This window comes from Rhopalosiphum padi, chromosome 2, assembly GCF_020882245.1.
Source record: "Rhopalosiphum padi isolate XX-2018 chromosome 2, ASM2088224v1, whole genome shotgun sequence".
Taxonomy (NCBI): domain Eukaryota; kingdom Metazoa; phylum Arthropoda; class Insecta; order Hemiptera; family Aphididae; genus Rhopalosiphum; species Rhopalosiphum padi.
In genome coordinates, this window is record NC_083598.1 from 36,144,105 (window position 1) to 36,170,385 (window position 26,281).

Below are 26,281 nucleotides of genomic sequence, written 5' to 3' on the forward strand. Positions count from 1 at the left end.
ACCTATATTTATCAACATAAATTGTATATAAATATATTGTCTTCGTGTGGTGTAGTATATATTGCAAGAGACAAAAGTCAATAAAACCGTGATTACGGGGAGGTCAGATCGGCCCAAAAGGACACGAGGAAAAAATTCAAACACAAATTTTGAGCATTATAAATTATGACTTTTTATTAAAGCTATTTTTTTTGTACACATCATTAAATACATCATTAAATGTGCGTCTAATATATATAATACAAAATAAATCACATAAAGACTAAACACTTATAATACAATAACAGAGGGAAATATAGTTACACGAGGGGAGAATAGGTTTCCCATATCTGTTAAGCATTTAGAGCCAGTCCGTTCTTTTTAAGTACACGCTGGGTTAGTATAAAAAAAATGTACAAAAAAATTCGATAACAGTATAGTAATAATAATAATAATAATAATAATAATAATAATTACACAACGTCGAGCTATAGTTTTAGGTCGCTAGACTCTAAAAAGCACCGGTATATGTTTAAATGTTTAATTTTTTTTTTTAAATATTTTTACTATAGAAGAAATTAAAATTACAGGAACTTTTCAACGCCGTAGATCCGGCCGAGCCTATACATAATATCATCAAAATAACAGACGAACAGGATCAATAATTGAAAATTTAACCAACGACGGTTAACCTATCGAGTGCATCATATTAAGCGCTAACAATTTTATATAATACAAAAAAAGGATAATGTCCCCCGAATACATTGTATTTTTTTTCATTATAAAAATATGGCTTTTTATTAGCTACAAGGAAAAATGAAACCTCTCAAGGCCATTTCAGTCTTTTAAAAAATGTCTAGCCTGTATGTCATCTTTAACGAAGGTTAAAAAAAATATTAAATGAATATTTTTTAAAAAAAAAATAGGCTTGTATAAAATCTATATAAAATTAAAACAAAACGTAAATGAAATAACAACGGAGGTTATTTACAAAATAATTCGATTTACACAATATATTATAATTACACGTGGTATTTATCGTTTAAATATTACAGACAAGAAGAAGCAGATGGGTGTCGTCCAGCATTACAGTCCACGACGACGACGGCGGTCGGTAATTTTCAAGTTTATCTGTAACAAAAAAATAAAAATTCATAATTAGTATAAACGAATTAAAAGAGGGCGCGTTAATAAATAACAGAGACACAAATATGAAATAGCTAATAAGATTTTATGGTCGAAGGGCGACAACATGACGATGTAGTTAGTTAGCAGTTCCTCGTGTAATTCTTTCCCCCAATTTCGCTAAATTATACAATTTAATGTATTTTGTGTATACAATAAACGGTTTGCACATAAGATAACAGCAGTGATAATATTATTATACGGTCATTAAAAAGACGGCAATTTTCGCAGGCATCTCCTATATATTTATATATACCAATATTATATATATATATATATTATACATATAGATAATAAGATAAAATACGACAATTGGGCGTGGTGGGACAAACGGTATAAATATGGGGAGAATATTTTAAAATTGCGGAGACGCCGTCGGTATTAATAATAAATTCCCATCGGGTATTCAAGAGGCGGAAAAAGTAGTTTTCTTCTCGGGAAAAACAGGCGGCATCGGCGAGGGGTGACAGTGGCGGTGGCAGAATGAGACGATTTGTATGAAAAACAACGACGGATCGTAAGAAGAACCCCGTCCACCTCGTCCCGTTCTATAAATCTCTCTCACTCCCTCTTACTCTCTTTCTCTCTCTCTATAATATCTTTACCTCGTACACCAACTCTTTCAATGCAGTCTCTCGCTCACTCGTTCACACATCGACTAACACTCCCTGTTTCCACTCCCCCACAACAGATAGCGGGGAGCATATAACACTACGATGACGTGGTGGTGAAACAAACACAACACTATAAAGCAAAGATAGGTGCGGTAAGTTTATGTAGGTTTTATATAATATAAACATACCTATAATATAAATAAATGTATACACAAAGGGGGCAACAAATAAGACTATATTATATTATAGTAAAGACCGCCATTTCGTATCGGTTTCTTGAGTGAAACACTACACCATTTTTATTATGTATGTATAGTATATATTTTAAGAGAGTATCTATGTGTAGACGACCGACGATGTAAAGCATATATGAGGGGAGCAATTGCGGTTTAGTGACAGTGTTATAACGTGCTAAGGGTATACGTGATTTGTATTTTTTTCTAGTAATTATTTTTTTAATATTGAAAAAAACTGTTTTCTAGTAGGTTTTGCGAAACGGAAATTTGACCAGAGCGCGCGTACGTGTATACACCTGCGGCAACGACTCAGAGGGGGCACCCACTCTGCGACGGCAGCCATGGCCGGACTTCCGGTCGGTGCACCATTGGCGGACACCATTTTGTCGTGAAAACGACAAAAGCAAAATTAACACATAAAAAAGGGAAAAGGTAGATAAAAAACAAATTAATTTTAATATGTTTGAAACGGTGGATGTATTCCTACGATGTAGATAACGCAGATACCCCGTACGCGGTTTTCGGCAACGGGTTTAAAAGTTTTTTTCTACGCGCAAATTGTCGTGGACACTGGACGGTGCTACCAGTCTAATGCCTTAAACGCTAAGTATAAAAGTATAGTATTTCGTATGACACAACCATAGGTATGATTTAAGTTTATTTATCGTTTTAATGTAATTATAATTAATAGCCGAATTAAACGTATAGGTACTTTACAAAAATATTACCTATAACATTAATAAACTTAACGAAGTTTGAGGCCAAAAATAATAATATACTGTAGTCGTATATTATTATATAATACTGCAGTATAATATGATACAAGTACTGGGTTTATGAGATACCAACTCGGTATATAGGTATGTATAATTTATGTTAATATATTGATAACGTGTTATTATTTTAGTGACGCGTATGGTGTGACACATCGTCCAATAAATAAAAGAAGAGAACGCGACATTTGTCACCTGGGCAAGGTGTTCGTGCTGAGTATTATTAAGACTTAGAATAATAATATACTTATGAAAACGAAAAAGACTTGAAAAAAAATATTCGTGCGTATTGTTATAGAATAGGGGATAACAGAACGAGTCCATCGTTGAGTGGTGAGGGTGGAGGGGCTGCGGTCACTTTTCGAATAAAGCGCGACTATAACCACTCTCTGTGCATGCGTAGAAAACGAAAATAATATTCACAATCGTAATACAGGTAAGTCACACAATAATGATATGTGACACGTTTTATCGAAGTCTAACCGCGTGGCTTTATATTATGGTAAATAGTAATAGTAAACACGTCCGTACCATAGTTGTCTCGAAATCGTTATCCGTCGCAACGACATAATATTATTAAAACGATAAAACTCCGTCTTGCTAGTCTATGTGCGCGCATAATCATAAATCGACTTTATGTTGTTATTACGTCAACACTGCCGCCGCAGTCGATAAGTCTATTCATATACCGCAGTCCATTTAGGATCTGGAACTCTGATAAACTTAGAATTAAAACGTTATATTATATTATTATTATTATTGTTATTTGTTATACCACCAATATTTCTATCCCAGAGATTAAAACGATTTAATTTGAATAATTTAATTTTGTGACTGTCTCTTGATTTGCATATTTCTGTACGTTTGAGATTAAAGTTGGTTAATTTAGAAGAAATGAATATCACAATAATAGGCTGGAAAAAACTTAACAATTAGGAAGTACCTATCTATGTATTATAATATTACCTACATGTATTTCAATTTTAATTTTTTTACTTTAATGGATCTTATGGCTGCTTCGAGTGCATAATAAATATATGCGTACATAACATATTATATTATACTATGCATTATATATAGGTACGTTCGTCAACTATTATTTTTTATATGCCTTTTGTGTGTATAGTACGTTTTTACCTATTTTATTTTTATTTTTTTTTACAACCCAATCGTTATACAAACGTATTATAAAGGTACCATCCTACGACGACGGCGAAGGCGCCATCATGGGCTTTTATAATATGATATAGAATAATAACGCGTCGAATAAAATACTAGAAAACTAGTTATGCGTACGATAATATAATACACCGTCGTAAACTGTGTTCAATGGCAAGTTGTGTGTATTAAATCTCTTCCTCCCATTGAGGTGTACTGCTATGGAATTTTTACCGTCGTTGGCAGTAATATACAATAATAACATATATAAGGTAGGTATGTATATAATGATATTGTTATAACGAAATGTGCGTTCCTATCATCGGTGTAACTCGCGCTCATGTATTTTTACATCGTGTACATTATATAATATTTATATGTATATCGTATGCGCGCGGGAATAATGCGCAGTCAAGTAGATAAATCGGACGTTTGGCTTTTCCGTGACCAGCATATGAAGCAGTGTGATACGAAGGCCCGTGGAAAAGAAGGCAAAGATAATATAATACCTACAATATTGTTGTGTGCGGCGGCGTCGGACATACGAATAGCCGTACAAATATTACATTAAAAAAAATAACTTTTTTTTTGAATACTTCTTGTTACTTTTGTTTAGTATACAACAAAAAATACATCATCAATCATGTTTATGGCTTAAATATGTTGAAATACTTGTATAGTATGCATTATATTTAGAATATTATGTAAAATTATAAATAGATAATTTATGAAAGTATGAGACGATTTGTGGATATTATTTACAATAATACAGGTACAAAAAACATACCAATGCATATATTAATAAATCCTAGCCCTAGTGATGATATTAATATACTTCATATCCGGGGAGTACCTTAACCAGGCCGAGGTGTCGTTGTGCAGATAGAGTCGGAAAAGGTCGACCGCGACGGACGTCGTGGTTATTACAAAACGATAAAAAAAATGATAATAACAATAATACCAACGATAACAATGACGATAATTATTATTATCATTACCTATTATTATTATTTATTACTATACGTCGTCGTTTCAGCAGTTACGGTACTTATGATAATCGGAAAGGAAAGTCCGCAGCTATAATACTATATTTACAGGTGTAACATGGTTGTATCGGTAGGAAGCGTATACAGTCGAGATCACAGTCGAATACCAAACCGTTTTATGATATTTTGTCAGATCGCTGCAGATTGTTTTGTGACACGACAACGTGCTATACATTTGTTATCCGTAGTTGTAGACAACTCTAAACCTTCTGGAGAGACTTAATCCCTCATCAAATCTCGCCTTATAACCACCTATATAGAGCGTGCTATTTCGAAAACTATGTTTTAGGGAGGCATTTTTGTAGAATGGGTATGATATATATCATTATACGTAACCTAGGTATATAATAAATATATTATATAATCGCATTATTTTTTCCTCGACGACGACGACGACGTACAGCAGCAGTTCGAGAGTGCTCAGCGACAGCGGCGGGGAAATTACACTGCACTCGAACGGGGAAATAAACCCCCACCCACTGAGGGACTATGTTGATTTTGAAAAAAAGGTCAAGTGTGTGTATATATATACGTATACAAAGCACATTCGATGAATTCAAACGCAAAAAAATATGATAAAATAGCTTATATTTCTATTTTTTTTTTTGTCGAGTTATTCTTTGCATTTACGACTTTTTTTTATTTATAATATACGCCCATGCTGTGTGAATCGGTAGTGCGGAGAAAATATTTAAAAAAAAAAGTAATAATAATAATACAATACAAGCATATTCGAAATTATTATTATTATTATAATGATATTCTAATCTCGCGTGTGCATGTGTCCGTTCCACGGCGCACGGATGCACGGTATAATGCGGTAATTGCAAAACATCGTATTTTCGTAAAAATATTATAATATCGGTCTCTCGGATCGTATTATTATTATTAGATATTTTATTATAATATATTATTATTATTATTCAAAGTCAGAAGAAGACGGTGCGCCAGGCCCAGCAATCCAGGACGCCGGAGATCCTGCTCTCGCACAGAGTAATATAATGTTCTTGTGTAATTCCGTTGTCGTTGTTTTTTATCCACTACAGATAGTATACGGTTTACATAATATCATTATAATAATATAACATAAACTGCGGGCAGTCGGTGTGCCCACGTTCCAACAGCCCGCCGTCCGTTCCAGATTAAAATAGCTGTCGGGTTCGTTTATCTTTCTCACGAACGATACCGGTCACGTTACTTCGTAATAATAATAATAATATTATACTATATGATACGTGGTGATATCGCGCGTCGTCGCCACTGCTGGACAGTGGTTGCAGTGGCGCCTTTAAGTATAATGTATAATTATTTTAATATCATGTACATAGGTACTCGTATATGACGACCTCGCGTCAGGATAGTTGCTTTAGCTGTAAATCAGTTCGATCGACATGACGATATTACATTTAAGATTTGTGCACAGATAATAATTATAATTATTTTATAAAGTATAATTTTATTACAGTAAATAGTCATTGTGATTTAGATGCATAGTTTTATGCGTGATTTAAGCCGCTACAATCTCTCGATTATATATTATTATAATCTATACGGGCGTTGGTCATAGATTTATATTTTTTGAAACACCAATCGTGCACTTACGGTAACGATGAATTATTATTGTCATTTCAGTATTATTTAAATTTAGAATAAATCTCATTCATCGGAGTTAGTGCTAAATATTTTATCATTTAAAAGTGATTAATAAATAGTATCTTCAGCGCATTTCAAAATATCAAAATTTGAACTTATTTACGACGGAAAAATGATGGTGTCACTGACGTTAAACGCTACCACGGGAAAAAAATATTGCAATACCGTCGCTACTTCCGACCAATGAATTTATAATAAATATTACATTATACAGACGTACAAAACCAGCGAAATAATTTACCGATTTTGTTGGCGTGGAGGCGGTGACTCGTTTGAACTCGAGTTGAGTTGTTAATTGACGATTATTGTTTTCGTTAAACGGATTGCGGCTCGTCGCCATCACCGACTCGACGAGTTGAACAAATACCGCCGTTGCCATCCCAACTTTTGTGCATTAATCGCGTTATGGTCGTTTCACTTGTATTTTGCGTACATCGTGCAACAATATTTTACAACCGAATCGACCATAAAACTCACAGCGCGTGATATATAAAAATAATAATATTGTTATTTCGCAAACGTTAAATTTGACGTCCATAAGCTGACGAAGCGCACGCGGTATGCATTTTAAACGCACAGTATACGAGCAAATATGCGATTACTGTATGACAGTGTAGGTATATATTTATATGTACAGGTAATTCGCCAAGAATGCTCAACCCTTTTTTCTTCAATAATGCAGTTATTTAAAATCTCTACTAATTTCAATTTTGAATTGGGTACTAAAAATGTTTCAAAAAAATTATCCATTAAATAATTTAAAGTAAAATAGGAGGATCTTCTTTGAAAAATAGAAGTTTGTATCTTAACAGGACATATCTTAAGTTGTACGAAAAATCTCAACAATTTAAAAATATGGTCTTAAGTATATATTTAAAAATTTTAAAAATCAGATTTTTATTAACTGTATTACTGTATTAGTATTTATTAACTACATCAAGTTGTATGGGGATGAGCATGCTCTGTGATTCACCCTGTATATATGTATTATAGAGAACGGCTTAGAATCACCTTAAAAACGAAATAAATACACTGCCGTGTTATTACTATTATTATGATCGTTGCAAGCCGCGCTCGGCATACCGCGTACATAATATTTTAGTCAAATAGTGAGTGTGTATGTACACATATTATACTATTATTATAAGGTTACGTGTTTCGGGCCGTGTGTATTGTTAATGAGCGCTGTACACATAGCGGAGGTTAGGCTATGTTCTATCTTCGTATAATAATAATAATATATAGTAATCCCGTTTTAACGAACTCGTTCGAATTGCACGGTTAAGAAACGAGCTCCACCGCGGGCCAATCGTCGTGAAAAATCACGCGAGAATATTATATACTTATCGAAGTATATTTTCACATTTGTTCGGCTTATAATAAAGTAAAAAAAAAAAAAATAACCGTTTAATAAATGCGTGTATAGGACGCGAGTAAAAACAAGTAGTGTTGTGCTGCGGTTCGTATCGCGAATACGGATGGAAAAAAACCATAATAATTACGTAGGTACAAGTTACCCATTGTGTTCGGAAATTAACTAGGCGGATTAAACGGTCTTCGTCGGCGGCGTCCTCAACCATTCCACCCACCATTCCCTCGGGATGGCTGCTTTCGTAAAACAAAATTTCATTATCGAAACATCATTACCGATACTGTATAAAGTATAGTCGTTAACAATGGGTGCCGCTGAATATTGGTATACATATCTATTATATATGTAGGCAGGTAGGTAAATGACGCGAATCGATTTCTAAAAATGTAATAAAAAAAATATATATAAAAACAACCATAGGGTAACCAGGTCGAAAAAAAATTCAACAATACACAATACTATTCAAATGAGAGACAGTCCTGCGACTTTGTTATGGATTTACAATCGTTGATTTGATGGCGACACATATTATACAATGCGATAATTCAATTAATATTGCTATGTTACAACAGTACTCGATGGATGGTCTATTATGATCGAAATGGACATTTCATACAGCGTATAGTGATGACGATAATATTAGTATAATACTATCATATGTACGCCTACGACATGTACACCACGCTAATGGCGTAATAAAACAAGTGGCAAAGTGGCAATTTTGAGGTGGGTATCTTTTATACCAATACACCGGGTGTGAAAACAAAAATGTACGAGTACACATTTTAATGGGATTTTTTTATATTTTCGTAATCGCGCGACCTTGCAGCGGAATTTATAAAACCCGAAAACCCGACCGCACTAAAACCAACATACAACGCACAGCCGCACGTAGTCTTCCCATTTCGCCTTACCGTCGTCGTGTGGTTTGCCGCAGCCGAAGCAGCAACAGCGTATAATATACACAGCGCCGCCTTTTATCTTTTTATATATATATATATATATATATCATACCTAACGAGTCGGCAAACCGACGACGATTGCCAGGGGATTATTATTATTGTTGCGCGACTAACAACGTGTGTGTGTGTGTGCGTGGTGTGTGTTTATTTACTGTTTTTATTTTTTTTTTTTACTTCAATTCGTCATTATATTATTTGCGAGTAAAGCCGTCGACGTTGTCTTACGGCGCGCGCGCGGTTGAAAATTATAGGCTTCACGCGCGATCGAGGGGTGCTGTCTCTCTCTCTCACCTCTACTTTGCCGTCCGTCACGAAAAATCGTGTTCCCGAAGGCGCATGTGCGCGGCTTCGCCGACCGAGCATCCGGCCAGACCGGACACGTGATAATGCATTTGTGCGGAGACGCGTTTTCGACAAACAACGCGATATATTTTACAATATTATGTAGGTATATAATATATAATATTTCCCGCGTCTTCCTGTAAAGCCGTACGTACACCATGGGGGAGTTGTACTGCGACCCGGACGGAGAGGTTCAAATCTAGTTTGTTTGGACATAATATCGATTTACGGTTGTCGGCGAGTATTTCGCGATGACGCACACCCTGTACTTAATATTATAATATACTTTATTCGTGAAATATTCCACGGTTTAAAAGGTAAAGGTTTTAATGGAAATTGATTTGGAGGGAGGGTTCCTCCTTTTATTGTATTGTGTTATTCGTTAGAGCTTTCTTATTATTCTTGAAAATACGATGATGATATTATGTGCTTCGTGTGGGCGACACGAGCATTCCTAATGACCGTTTAATTATTGTTATCGATACGTTCACGATTTAATAATATTTTTATATATGGAAAATAATAATTTATAATAATATACCGATATGCTATTATGAGGCCCGCAGAGGGGTAATTATAATATTTACGTCTCATTGTTCTTCCGTACGCGCACATAATATTATCATTATTATTATAAAAAAACTGGTACCTACGTGCGCGCATATATACACCGCTGTAGTCGCCACTACGACGGTTTGCGGCAAGAGGAGACGACCACGACGACGAAGACTCGACCGCCGCACGTATTGTTTAATTTTTTTTTCGTCGTACCTTTTATATATTTTTTGTTTATATGCAAATCGTTTTGGAGGCGACCCAGAGAATTTATTATTAACTCCCCCGATTTACACGGTGTGAGTTTGTAGACGTCGTAATATTAATAATATATACCTAATATTGTATAATATTATGCATATCGTCCGATTACTGCACTCGGGCACACGGTTATACGCGAGTTTTATAATAAATTATAAAGCGTAGGTAATAAACGAATAATAATATTGTACGAGCGTGTAAAAATATACCAATGACCGATGAATATTGATGTGTGCGATCGTTTATACGTATCATCGCGATAGTAATATATTGTAGAAGACTTTTAGTGAATCGATAAATACGCGTGTGTAGGTATGTGTAAACAACATCGCAAAAATTAATATATTATTACTATTATCATCATTATCATATTATCGCGGATCTCTGATTTCGACTTAATATGCACACTACATGTTTCGCATACCTAAACGTAAGTTTTCGTGGCTATATATATATATTATATTTGATATATTTGCAAAGTGTGTATTTGTGAGTACGTGTATGACTTATCTACAGACCATCTCGTATACAGACGACACGTGTTGGCGCATTCAGTTATGTCAGAAATATTACGTACTCTATAATATAATATGATACCTTATTATTATACAATAATACAACATGCATAAATATATCTTATCCGACTTATAGCCTCCGAAGCAGAACTTTTCAATTTCCTAGCCGGACTAGCTCTCAATGATATACCTATACATAACAGTAGTATACTTAATAATCATAATACCATATAGTGATAGGGCCTACAGTCATCGTCATTACTATATTATTATTATTATTATATATATACATATAAATCGTCTAGGTGCGCGGTATCGTAACAATCATAACTGCATGGTACCACCAACTATGAACAGGAAACTACAGTATAATATTCTTATCCATAATCGTGAACTGTGGGCGTACGATGTGACAGTAGCTTGTGCTCGTCCGACTATACAATAGACGTACTGCACCACTCCCGCCCCTCACCTAAGTACACCCCCTCCACAACCATTCCGCTTGCCGTGCCTCGTCGAAACAGCCTAGTTCCGGTCAAGTGAAATAAATTGTAATATGCGTGACACGGCCCAACAATGCTTTTTTCTTCACTCTCTCAAATTACCGCACACTGTCCTCTTCCCGCCCCTCTCATTTAATGCACTGAGAGGTATACACAATACACTGCGGCAGCAGCAGCGTATATACCATGTATACTGTATACCTATAGCATAATATAGGACATAAGGTTAGCGCACGTTTATTGTCTCTATACGTTACGTTATTATTATTTTATTATGAGATACTATTATTTTCGTTGTTACTGTTCGATTAAACCTCGGGGAGACACACGACCTTGTGACTGAATAGTTGTTATTATATTATATTAAATTCTGGACGATGAATAATAAAATATAAATACTGTAGTGTTGGGAGCTCTCGAATAGTGTCTGTGCCCGGGCTTAGAGATTATTATATTAATTACTATTATTTATTTATTTTTCGTAACCAAGGGGTTTCTCGCGGAGGTCCGTCAAAATTTATAGACGATTCCGGTTCGTTTAACTGGTGCCGCAACGAGACGCCGACGGTGACTGCCGGCGCAGGGGAACGATAAATAAAAGAATTGCACGATGTTTATTATAATGTTTCGCAAGATTCTAGGGTCCGATACGCACAACCGGCGTGTATAAGAAAATTAATTAATGGATCCAGTAGTCGGTTTCAGGTGTGTTCATATTTTAGAATGCATTTAATGTTATTTACATAAAAAATTAAATATTAATTACAGTTTTTAAACCCCCAAAATCCATCAAAATTAACCACGTAGAAAGTTATCGCGAGATAAAAATCTCTTTTTGTTTTTAAAAACAAAAACAGCATAGGTACGCTAATTTTATAATATACTTTATAATACGTTTGGAAGGAGGTGAATTTTATATTTTATTTAGGATGACGGACGTACGTGATTGTATCAAAATGTATCTATAATTTAATTTTTTTTTATCGTGAGACAAAATGCATAATAACTAATGACATTAGAAATCGACTTAAGATTAAATGTAAGAATCAATATGTAGCTATATATTATATAGCATAATATATACATTTTTTTTAAAAAATCCTTCGACTACATCACACAAACGACGCAAAGAATAGATTTTATACCGTTGCCGATTCGCCATGCACAACAGCCGTTATTTTTCATTAAAAATTCAATATTGATGTTTTTTGGCGGAAAAAAAATATAAGATTTTTATGATTGAAATTCGTCGATATTTAACGTTCACGGTTGCCTGCGTCTTGCTATATAGTATATATTTTACTATTACTATTACTGCTACCGCGATTAATGTAATATAACAATTATTAATTACTTTATTATATATTATTATGTAGGTCTATTGTGGCGGGCACGTGCATGACTTTGACATCGATCGCGGGTAATTAATAATTAAGCGTTGACACCGGAATTTCTCGATTTCAAAAACAATTAGGGTAAACATATAAAACGTACCTAGGTACGTGATACAGTGATAAAGAGAGAGAGGGGGGAGAGAAACTGAAGGCAGTTGCATAGGTTATATAGATAACGATGACATAGCGGTATATGAAAATTAAAAAAAAAAATCGTTACGTTTGGCGAAATCAAACGAATGTTTTGTCCAGACTGTAGTACCAATATAATATATCAAGTTTAATAATGCATTGTATACATTTTGTATAGAACCGCGGTATTGTGGTGTACTCGTGTCCGAAATAAACCGCGGTATGTTATCCGACAAAAAAAGGAATAATAAGAGTGAGCGAGGTCGAGGGTGAGTGAGAGGACCGTATTTTTACTCGAGGGGATGAAACGTAGGCGCGAAAACTCACGGACAATAAATTATAAATTATATTATTGGCGTGTATGGATTTTGACGCGGACGACCGCGCAATAGCTCTTGTAATTTGAACAATATGCGCGCGAAGGCGACAATGGACAAGAACCACCGGACAAATTTCTGTTTCTAAGAATCCGCGCCGCGACTGCAGCCATTCGATCCCCAGCCCTCTCCAACCGCTCAGCTGTTTGTTTTCTCCCCGTGTCTGCGTCGAATAAAACACTCCGAGCGCACAAAAACCGGCCCCGGCGGGTCCGATTACCGCAGACATAATGCGGTCATTCGCGGCGGCGGTTTAACATCATATTTCAGTATTTCACCTGAAACACCTCACTGGCATAAAAAAATAATTGTGACCGGGTAACCGAAAACCAATATAATACCGAAGTCCGTCACTAATAAGCCGCACTCAGATCGAGAACCAGTTTGCGTATGCAGACACACGTTCCTTTCGGGTACCTATACCTAATCAACCGTACATACCAGAGTATACCAACCTTCGTACCAGTCGGTATACCGGACGGGTGTGTGTGTGTGTGCACGCGCTATAATATTATAGTTTCTCATTTAGCCGCTGCTGCCACCTCAAATCGAACTCACCAGTGTAATATTATTATACACATGACTAATGTTATAATAGTAATGATAATATTATTATTATACATTATGCAGGTATACATATTATACGTTGTGTGTAAAATCGACGATGATTTATGCGCGGGAATAATGACCAATTATTCCGAAGCCGACAGGTGCGTATAAACATTACTCGTTGTGGCGAAGGATGCTTCATTCGGTGTTTATCGATTGCGCATAAAATATATCGGTACCGCCGTCATCGCGTCAAATAAACGACGATTTTTAAAATAAATTTTAAATAATAGTATATCGGTTAAACACTTAAACGGAATATTTTCGTATTACAAACGTGTGGATTGAGAGAAAGAGAGTATAGGTATTACATACCGTGAGTGTTATATTCTACTTTACACACGTGTATTATAATTAAAAATAATAAAAACGGTCGAAGGAGGTCTTCACATCGGAGAGAAACATATTATTTATACTATAGTATTATAGTAATATTAATTATCATTATTATAATTTACTAGTGTGTGTTATGAATTTATGAGAATTTTTCTCGCGGTTTTCTAGTTTTTTAATTTTTTTTTTTTTATCATTTCCTACTGTTATTATTTAGTATTTTCAACAGTCGTTTAATATAGTGTGGCGGTCGCAGTCGCGCGCGGTCGTGTTTGTTTACCAGAGCCGACCATTATAATAATATGATACGTACCTACTATACCTATATATACATGTGTGTAAATTGAACGGCTCGTTAATTCGGACCAGAGATAATTACGTGCGTGCCCAGTTATTGTGCGCTGTGTCCGAACAACCGTTGTCGTAGTAGTTTTACACGCATAAAATGCATAATATATATACATTATTGCATTAAAATTATATTATATTACTCTGGAGTAGTATGATATGAGGTATAGTGGATACGCGCTTCCGTATGCATATGACGGGCGACACGGACGTGCATATTGTTTATTACTATTACGATTGTTGTACTAAATAGCCGAAATCCGATGAAATGTTATCTACTGCTGCACCAGGCATATAACGTGCAGATAACTCGACTCACCGATTGCGCCGACGACAAGGTCATGACGTGTTTGTTACGAGAAAAAAAATCGTTTGGATTTATTGTTATTACCGTACTTCTCCCACGGTTAATTTTTCTTTTTTTTATTATACCCATGTATATACCTACTATATTATATTGACGAGTTTCGGCATCGAATATTTAAACGACAACGTAAAGTGCAATGCACACGGTCGCGATAATAGAATGACGGATTTAACGGTCCAGAGATATTATATTATAATTACGACTATAATTTTAAAAATATGAGAAAAATACACGAGTGTATCAGATTTCACATTTACATTTTAATTTTACGACGGCGCATAATAATATAAGTTTATATATATATATATATATATAATATATATTTGTTTTTGTGTGTGCGGTGTGTGTGCACATTAAACAATATCGTGGACACTATTCATTTTAATATAATGGTACCGACGAAGTGAATACGCCATTAATCGCGCGAGCTCATCAAAAAATATTATGTCATTTATTAACGTTTTAAATATCATGAGCGGTATATTATTATTATGAGGTCTTGGTGATGTTTTTTTCTTTTTATGTAAATATATAATATATACACCGTGCGTGTAATCAGACAGACTACTGGTAATTGAGTTATAAAGATGAGTCGATTAGCATTGAATCGGCGGATTTTGTTTTCGTTCTCCCATCATTATATATCATGATGATGGGTAGGTGAAATAGTTGGTAAAATGGTTATCGCGCACCGATCGAGTTAAGACGCGAGGCGCACGGTCTTCATCTACACACAAACGAGAATTCAACGAGTTCAACGCGACAAAAACGAATACCTATACAAAAACGCACAACATTACGGAAATCTATACGCACCTATAGGTGTATAGGAAATTACACGGCCAATAGTGTTTTATCTCATCTCTTTAGGTATATTAACAATATTTACACACAAGATATGCGGAGATTTTTCCGTTAAGGGCAAACCGTGCAACGATCGTTGTCTGATTAAACTACCTATATGAATAATAGCGCGTGCGCGAGGGACCGACGCAAATGACTATATTATTATATAATGGTAGAGGCGACAACGATATGATAGTAATAATTATCCGGAGAATCGCACGAAAACACGGTAATTTAAAATTAAATGAAAAAAGAAAAGAAGAAAAAGGCCTCGCAAATCGGCTGCATTGTTTCCCGCGATAGAAATCGGCGAAAAACCTTTCGCGATGAGCACACCTCATTAGTGCCCTGTTCGGGATCACGACCGACTTCATGAACATATTATATAGGTACATTACACACATAATATATATATATAAACGAAGACGAGGGAAAACGAGTCTCAAATTGACATATCAATTAAGCCGCACGGCGTACGATGGTAGCGGAGTGGGGGGATCTAATCACACACACACACACACACACACACACACACACATAGACTCAATACATATCCCGCCACCACTGATGTCCTTAATTGCGAAATGTCGGTATGGAGTCACGAGCGGAGAGAGGGAGGAAGAGGATGATTTACGAAGGAAAATGGTATAGACAGAAAAAAAATGTATATAATGTATAATATACATGTATAAATGAGTATGTATGCGCGTGCGTGTGTATATGGACGTTCAAAGGGAGGGAAACTGTTAATTTTAACGTCAGGACGTTAACGAGACGTTAAAAAGATAGAACATAACTCGGTAATAATTATGTACACCCGTCCTCCCACCCTGTCGGCGGCCGCACCGCGTAATATATATTATATACATTGGCGCTCGTCGCTAGTCACGGTTTCGAGAACATTTTTTTATTTTGTCTGTTTGTTTTGTTTTCGCCAGAGACCTGCAGCTAGTGCTCGCTGCTAATTGCAGGGAGGATACCATATTATTATATTAGATGCGTACACTGTGTATATACACGTTCTCTATTTTTTTTCTTTATTACTTTTTAGTTCTTTCCTTTTTTTCCCAGTCGGTCGTCTCTAGTACCTATGGGTCGTATATGTTATTTTTTTTTCTATCGACCCCCCATACACTATACACACTAAGAAACGCGCACACTGGGAAAATTTGGTCTCGTGCGCATACCGTCCCGCGGTCTTTCGTGTAATCGAATTGACCGCCGCCTCCCCACGGAAATTTCAATTAACAAACAATCCAATTCGGTCGTAGATAGACCCTTCTGCATAGTATACGCCTTCGTGTCTACTGTCTAGACGGTAAGACTTCGGAATTCTCAAGACAATTCTATACGAAGAATATTAATTTAAAAATAAAAAACACACGACAGTCTTAAATAAAATGATGCTGTATTACGTCGAACATTGCTTAATAATTCTTTAATTTTTATTTGTTTTGTCAATTGACGAATTAGCAATCTTGCAACGGTGCCGATTTTTTATATACGATAAAAACTACTTATAACGTTTACAAAACATTAATATTAATTTCTATGATTTATGAGGTAATGTTTTTTTTTATACACAAGGACCGTAATAATCTTATTATAAGGACACGAATCGATTTGCCCACAACTTACCTACATAAGCAAATAACGATTTTTTTTAATCAGATTAGCCAGGTTTGGTATGTAATATAGTTATATTAATTTACCGAGCTCGTTAAAAAATGTTGTTCACGCCATACATCATCCGCCAATTTCGTGTGCACGCGTATAGAAGATGATTAGGTTTATTATTATTTTGTGGATATATTATTATTGTATACCTGAACTCGTTATGTAACATAAAATATATAATTGACATTTTGGGAGTGCTTGGCACATTGAATTTTCAGTAAAGTATACCGGCGTTGTCTGTACAAAATTATAAATAAGATGGTTAGCAGTTAGCTGTAGGTATAAATGTACACACACACATATTATATATATACAAGTATATGCAGCGGCAGCGTCAAAAACAAGAAGCCCCTGGGAGGGGAAGTTAATAAAAATTACACGGTCGAGAAAGTAGCGTGGAAATCCGGTGTTCTTTTTGTTTATTATTATTATTTTTATTTTATTTAGTATACCTACTGACAAGCCCACTTAAGGTATATCCGAGGGCCCGAAGGCGACCGGTACATATATAATCATAATTCGTGCGTTGTTCGCGAAGAACGAAATCGAAAATATCTCGACGACGGGACCGCGCGCGCGCGCGCGCCGAGACTATAACATTATATTTATATATATAATATAATAACATGACGAGGTATAATATAGGTAGGTACACGGGCGATGAGATGACGATGGGCCGGAGGAGAGCAAAACACGTGGTGTGCGCAACTCGCACATTAGGGTCACATTCTTCTTGAATGGACGATCGAAAAAAGCACCCACGATTTCACACGGACAAAAACCGACGGGAATCGCGTTTTCACGGTCAAAATTATATTATAGTCGTCGTCGTCGTGAGATGCAATAGTAATTTTTTGTCCGTCTTTCAGAATTTGTTGCTGAACAGCATCGTGCGTGCGTGCGTATATGTATGTAATTTTATTTCGTGAAGAGTACATAACAGGTAGAGAAGAAAAAAAATGCCCTTATTGTAAATAGGTAGCCGCCGTATGCACACGGCGCAGACCGTTACTAATCGTCCGTTCGTCATAATAACAGTAATTTTCATCACGGGTTCCCTATACATAATATTACACATAAACAATATGTATATATACGAATTGGAAACCGATCCGGCCGCTGGCCATACACACATACACATACAGCTACAGACAAGAGACAACGGCGGCTGATACGATGGACGAGGGAACATTTTTACGCTCCACGTGCATATAATATATACTTATATTATTATACTATTTATAAACGACTATATATATATACATAAATACATCGACGAGAACGCTAACAAGATGTGCACGACCGGACAGAGGAAGAAAAAACAAACAGACGAGCAGAACGACGGGAGGAGAAAGCTATACAACGCAAAGGACGCGTTGCACAAGAAAGGCGTTTTTTTATATTTTTCCTTTTCCCCACCGATCATTACCATAGCGATGCAATTTCTACACTACCCGCGGTCGTTGTCGTACGGATGATTCAAATTAAAAATAAATTCAACTGAACGAAGACTTTGGTTAACTACGGTACCGGTGATTATATATTAACGAGCGTCGATAATACGATGTTATAATATACGCGGTTAATTTAATGTTACATAGAAAAAAAGGGAATACGTTCAAGACTTACTATAAAAACACGAATGTAATATTAGTAAGTACTACAAGCTTGTATATATCTACACATAATTGTTATTTATCACATGGGTTTTTGTTCATCTCCTTGTACGATAAAAACCGTCGAACTCGATTATCAACCTCTCATAGAATGTCACAACTATTTTTTGTACGTGTAAATCACACGAACTATAAACTCGATCGACTCGTTTTTTTCCACCGTTTGTTCAATTTCCAGGATAACAACATAATAGTAGTAATACCTACCAATGCGTTTGCACGAATATTGCATATTATCGTTCTATATAGGTATATACATCATATATGTATATACTCGGTAATGATACAAATAATATAATTTATTTGTACATAGCAGGACAAAAAGACGTAATAATATTTATAAAATGTGTAAAAAAAATTACTTGAAAGAAAAACTTGCAGGTATGAACATGGAAAAAAATCCTTTGTAATCGTAGTGTTGGAACAAAGATATGAACGTGGGTTCATAGGTATACCGTAGAGTCAGAGGACATTGCAGAGTACCCAATGTTTAATTTCTTTTATAGTGCTCATAAAATAAATACACATATATTTTTATTTTTATTATTACTTAACAAGTAACTGCCATCAAATGACGCGTTACCGTTACACGGTCCTTCACGACGGGGAGTCAATTGCATCTTTTTTTTTTTTCGTTTATTTCATACTTGTACGTTTTTGGTGAGTACTTATATTCAAAAAATATTAGCGGGCCTCGGAATAGTCTGCGCCTTGTATGCGTAAAACGGTTACCACAAGTAGGTAATCGCCGTCCATATAACTGGCCATCATTCATTTTAGCTACTTGACGTTCCGTTAGTTTGTTTAAGTACCAATTTCCTATAGTCCTATACTATATAGTCACCGCGCGACAACGAATCATATACGTACGTATATTAGTGTGTGAAGAGTGGGGCGGGGGGGGGGAGGAGCGCGCCGAATATCGGCCGAGTATAATAATATAATACTATAATATACAAAACCTATACCCACAGTGTATATTATAATATACATGTATAAATATATATTTTAAATTAATATTTGATCAGAGAGAACCTAAGTAATCGGTAAAAAACAGGATCGGGGCAATTAACGTTGGGCGTATATCGTTAAAAAAATAAAAATAACGATCTACGGGCAGAAGCGAAATTTCTGAAGGAAAAAAATGGTGGTGAAGAAAAAAATAATATGTAGAGAAACCGGTTCGACGTAAAACCAATAATTTCCGAACTATGTGCCGTCGATATATACATGGACGTAAACTGTTGTGTAGATATTCGGGATTAGTTGTGTTGGTTTTTTTTTATTATTTCACTCCTGCTCGTACCTATCGCGTATCTCATGCATGCGCACTGCCCACACACTATCGTTTTTGGATTTTTGTCGCGCGTGTTGTTTGGCATGAGCGCGCGTCGCGGTCGTGATTGTCCGGAAATATATAACAGAGACGAACCGTGTGTGTCACCGTGGTTTGCGCGCATCTCCGCCGCGTCGCGTTTTTAAAACAATTTATGCCTTGTGCGACGCAATTCGTACCCAAACCAAAGTACATGAGGTAACTTATTAGTTATTACGAATAATATAATACGATAATAACAACCGCGCGAGACGATCGGAGCGAAATAAAAAGAGAAAAATACTACATCGATTTAATTAAATGTGAGTGAACAATTAATCGGTGTGCAAATAAATCGTTTAACTATTACCTTGGTATGTGTTGAGTGTGTGTGTAGCGCGCACGCAATTCGTGGCAATTAGAATGTTATTTTTTCGCATAACTTAAACGATTTTTGCGAAATGTCAGAGTACCATAATATTATGTATTTTTATACGAAAATATACATATAATAACAATATTACGTCGGCGGCATCGATGTTATTAGCTTTTCTCCATCGGCGTAATATGATTGTTTTTTGTCTTTCTGCTCAGAGAATATCCGAGGAAGAGATATTACGCGAGGTGCTGTTTAGAACATTTATAAATAAATAAAAAACGTGACTTCTAGACCGCAAATTATCGAGCGCAGTAATTTTCCGTATAAGGAAATCCACTCAAACCAAACTGTCGTCGACGTCGTTTGTTATCGTTATTATTACTATCGCCGTCGTGCCCCCGACTATTATAATTATTATTATATGATTTATATTATTAGTGGTTGTTTTACTCACCGATTATAATTATCACGTTCTCTAAACGAAATAAGTCCTCCCTCCGGCTTGATTGTAAATCGGGTCCGGTATACTACTGTATACATGGTGCAGCTTATGCCTCTGCTGGTAGTCGATGGACACGTAACTGTGATTGGACGGGTCTTCGTCCTCGTCCGTGGTCCTTTGAGACGATTCCTCGGACATACACGAGCTCTGCGTGGGCGCCTGCGACTGCGTCACTGAGGCAGGACTCATGCGTATCCACGCCTCCAAGGACGTCGGAGCCGCCGTGTACCTAGCCACCGGCCGGCCGTCGCATATCACTTTCTTCAGGTCGCCACCAGCGCTGGTCATGGGCTTGGGGTCGGGCATCAGGTACCGGAGCCGGTCCCAGAACCGCTTCTCGCCCCACGTCACCACGTCGCACGACTTGAGCAGCGTCTGCAGCTCTCGGTCCGGCGTGATCGTGGTGGTCAGCAGCACGACCACTGACTGTTTTTTCGTCTTGGCTCGTTCCAGGCACGCTTGGAACGCCGTACGGAACACCGGTTTCTCCCATTCGTTTTGCAGGAACGACAGCGACAGAACGACGATTATCCTCTTAGACGCGTCCGACGCCCCGAGGAAGCTGTCCATCAGGTACGCGGGGCTGATGACGTGTATGTCCCGGTAGTGCAGACACAGGCTGTACCCGAACCGCTCTAGGCTGGTGGACAGTATATGGTTGACGAACTCCTCATCCTTGATGCTGTACACCATGTACGCGTCGTACAGCTTGTCCGTCTCATTGGACGACGGAGACTTGCACACACGCACGCCGTACCGGGAATGAGCCCACAGGCACAGGTCGTCGCGGAACACCAACGCCAGGGCCACCAACACGAACACGACGATGAACAGGGCCAGGCTAGCGGCTACGAACGGTACGTAGTCGGTGCCCAGGACGGACGTGTTGTAGAACGGTCGGTGGATGCTGGGTCCGGTGTCGCGCTCAGACTGACACTTTTGTATGGCCGCAGCAACGGGTGTCGTCTTGTCCGAGCACAGCATCGTCGACGGCGGGTAGTCGTTATTTTTGAGCCATCCCTCGAGCCCGACGATCACGTCGCAGTCGCACAGCCACGTGTTGCCCGCCAGCGAGACGGACGTCAGTGTGTTGGCCGCGTTCAACTGCTGCCACGGCCGGAATTCGTTGATTTGGTTGTTCTCCAAGTGCAGCACTTGCAGCGACTTGAGCGGCGCGAACGACCGGTTCGCAACGCTCGTGATCCGGTTGTCGTTCAGGTACAGTTCGGCGAGCTTAGGCAGCGTTTCGAACTCGCCACCGTTGAGCCGGTCCAGCTGGTTGTTTTCGATGTGCAACACCCGCAGGTCGGGTACACCGTTGAACGTCTTGTTGTGCAATGACACCACGTTGCTATTGTTCATGTACAATACTTGCAGTTTCTTTTTGCCGAGGAATACGTGGCTGGACAGCTCACCCAGGTCGTTGCCGTCCAAGTAGATTTCGGTCGCGTCCATCGGGATCCGGGCCGGAATGGACTTGTATCCGGCGTTCGAGCAGTCCACGATGTTGGACGACCAAACGTGGTCGTGATAACATGTGCAGTTGTCGGGGCACGTCATCTCGCAATCGCACGCGTCAAAGTCACAACACTCGCATACGGAAAAACAGTGCGACTCGTACTCGCATAGGAACTGCGACGGTTTTAGGTCCAATAGCGGCTTATACTTTTCAGTCTTAGAATGCACAAGTCGGCACATGATAGAGTCCATGTCCATTATCCGGGGATGTTGGCGTTGCACACTCAGTTGGTTTATGCGCTGCAACCATTCGGTGGTACAATCGCATTTCAGCGGGTTGTCACCGATATAGAACTGCGGCAATTCTTTGTTCTCCGGCACCGGGTCGAGTCGCAGACTGGCGATGTCGATATATTCCATTTTATTGGCGTACAAAACCACCCGAGACAGGTTGGCCTTTCGCAAGAACGTGTTGATTTTGATTTTGTGTATCAGGTTGTTGTTGAGGAAAACGTTTTCCACGCTATCCGGTATCGATGTGTCCGTGATTTCGGTCAGGCGATTGAAACTGGCGTCCAACATTTTTATTTGTATCGTATCGCGTTGCACATAATAGTTGCCCAGATCGCTGATGGCGTTCTTGTGCATGTCCAACCACTCAACGCTGGACGGCAGGTACGAATAATCGAAATTGGCGATTTGATTGTCGGACACGTTGAGCCATACTAATTTGGATAGTCCATCGAACATACCGTTTATATCAGATAGCGCGTTTCCGTCCAGTCGAATGGCATGCAGTTTATTAGATGTACCGAATGCTTGCTGGTCTACGTGCGTCAGTCGGTTGAATGCTAGGTTCAGCACTTGGAGCAGAGGCATCGTGGAAAAAGTATATGCGGTCAAGTTTCCAATCTCGTTGTTAGACAATATTAAATTGTACAGCAAGTCGAGTCCGTCGAACGACGAATTTTTTATGTGTCTGATTACGTTACCACCCAGGTCAAGTGTCTTGAGCATATGCAGCTTAGACAAAGCGGCGGGCACCTGCCGTAGAGCGTTACCGTACAAGCCTAGGTCGTGTAGGTTAGTGCAATTTTGGAACGCGTGTTCGTCCACAGTATCGATACGATTTCTGTCTAAAAACAGCTGATTTATGACGTAAAGCCCAGAAAAATGTAGTGGTTCGATGTGCTTAAGTTTGTTGAACGACAGCGTGAGCGCGTGCAGGTTGCTAAGCGCGGCGAACGCCTGGTCCGCCAACATTTCGATGTTGTTATGCTCGAGATTAAGTATCTGCAAGCTGTATAGGTCCTGGAACACATGCGAGTCAATTTTCGTCAGCTGATTGTGGCCGAGGTTGAGGACGACCAGCCGGACGAGACCGGAAAACGTATCACGGTTTACCCAAGTGCTAGTCAATTCGTTATGCGACATGTCCAACACAAGCAACTGGTCGAGTCCCTCGAGTAAACCCGGCGCCAGTACGTTTATAGAGTTGTTATGCAGGTAGATTTCGCGCAGATACCGGGTAGAATGGAACAATTCGGGTGGCAAGGCCGAAAGACGGTTGCTCGACACGTTTAACACGTTCAGGGACGTGAGTCCGACGAACGCGCGGTCGGCAATTTGATTGATCTGGTTTTCTTGCAAATATAATTTTTTCAGCGCCCTGAGGCTGGTCAGCCCGTTATCCGGCATCGAAATGATGTCGTTGTTGGCTAAGTTTAAGTCTTCGAGCGCGGTGTTGCACGTCTTACCGGGTGCCGTGGGGCCATTTCCCCAGTCCGAGAAGCCCAATTCGAACACGTCCTGTAACCGATTTTTAGTGAGGTTCAGGTTGGCGAGTCCGACTAGCGGACAGAACAGTTCTTTTGGCAAGTTCCATATATTGTTATCAGACAAGTCGAGTTCACGGAGCTGGACTAGACCACGCAAACTGTCCGAATGGAAATCCATGGTCATCGCGGACCAGTCGGTGTTGTGGGTGCGGATACGCAATTTCTTTAGTTCTCTGGACGTGCTGAGTACTGCGGGTGGCACGTACTTGATCTTACAGTACTCTAAGTCCAAATGGTTGAGGCGCCGGAGTTGCGTGAGAAAGCTATTCTCCAAGCTACTTTCAAAAAATATCACGTCACTGCATTTGAGCGTCAAGCTGGTAATCATGTCCATCTGGGCGGATGTCAGGTTAGATATGACGCTGTCCGCGTTGTTTATGGTCCGCAACGAGCACTTGAGTACGACGCGCAACGGTTGCGCCTCGTCCGCGGCCATCACGCGCTGCCAGTCGCACACCGGGTCGCCGTTGTTGGCGCACGCGGTGCCCGACAGCAACAACAGCACCGACATCAGCAGCCACGGCAACGGGCCGGCGGCGTATCGTCGACGGTACGTCATTGTCGTGGGTATACAGTTTTTGGCGGCACTCGGTCGTTCTTGGGGGGTAAAAAAAAAAGTCACACCCGAAACCGTCACCGGACGCACATCGCGTGAGAAAAACCGACAAAAAATGTTATAATTTTTTTTTTTGAAATTTTCTTCGAAAAAAAAAATAATAATATTCTTGACACTGGCGTGTCTCCGTTCGCGTACGGTGTACGGCCAAAAAATAAAAAAAAATCACAAACGCGTAAAACAACGCACGCACATAAAATATACACACGGGCACGGACACGGAAAAAAAATAATACGGACACTCGCGATACTCGCGGCGCACGATTAATCGAGCAAAACGTTTACGGACCGAACGGTACGGTCGACGGCGAGAAACTGTCGCGGCGATCGGCGGCGTCCGTGCGTGTGTGTCGGCCTGTGGCCAGCCGCCGCATTTCAGCCGTAAGAGCGCGCGCCGGACGTTCGCAGTCTCTGCCGCCGCCGACGCCGAGCGCTGGCGCGCGAAGTGCAACCACTTGTTTGACGGCGGCGGCGGCCACCCCACCGGGATTCAACGGCGGCGGCGGCTTCTGTGCATAAGTAACAGCGGTGGTTACGCCGCCACCGAGTGATATTATTCTTTCGGTTCTGTATTTTCTCTTCTTTACCCACCCTCCATACACCCCCCGCGCGGGCCGTCGAAAATATGTGTCGCGCCGACAATAGACACAGGGGTCGGTCGTATAACGCGGGGTCACACAATGGGCTCTCTTCGGGTAACATTATGTTTTCTTTCGGGGGTTTTTTTTTATTATTATTATTCACCATCACTACTACATCTACTACACGACCCGCAGGTTTTAGGTACAAATATATAATAAAAACAACAATAAAAATACAATATCATGTTATATACGATATTATTGACCACCGCCACCACCTGATTTCGAGCGGTACACGGGCGCATCATGTACCCCGCAACAACAATATTGTTGTGTGCGCCTCATTGTGTCCGGAATTTCTTTTGCTCTCGCCGATCGGAGCAGTTTGGATACGTCTCGCCGCGCGTACCTATACCGTCGGGCCGCTTCGCGATTTTCGAAATCGATCCGACTCGTCGGATTTCCGGTACGCATTTCCCGTGATATCGTGACGATATCCGGCACAACGGGCGTCCCGTTCGCTGCTGTCGCGATGTCTAATTATACGTCATAATCTACCACGCGATCACTCGTTGACGCTCGCAACGCAACGGTACGCGACGTATCGATAGTATGCACTGTGCATACAATAATAATAATACGACAATGACAATATGCGGAAACGACGTCGCCGAGCACC

The 26,281-nt window shown here is 39.0% G+C and overlaps 1 protein-coding gene across 1 annotated transcript; it reads right to left on the reverse strand.

Moving 5' to 3' along the window:
* Positions 1 to 147: 147 nt before the first annotated feature.
* Positions 148 to 25,351, reverse strand: LOC132922430 (toll-like receptor 6). Its single transcript, XM_060985942.1, has 2 exons — positions 21,062 to 25,351; positions 148 to 1,110 (listed from the first exon to the last, which is right to left on the reverse strand). Exon 1 carries the CDS (start codon positions 24,962 to 24,964, stop codon positions 21,083 to 21,085), a length of 3,882 nt encoding a protein of 1,293 aa, XP_060841925.1. The 5' UTR covers positions 24,965 to 25,351; the 3' UTR covers positions 148 to 1,110; positions 21,062 to 21,082.
* Between the last annotated feature and the right edge of the window lie 930 nt (positions 25,352 to 26,281).

What these genes read in the sequence shown, in the direction of transcription:
- LOC132922430 (XM_060985942.1), bottom strand. Translation starts at nt 24,964, where the DNA reads ATGACGTACCGTCGACGATACGCCGCCGGCCCGTTGCCGTGGCTGCTG.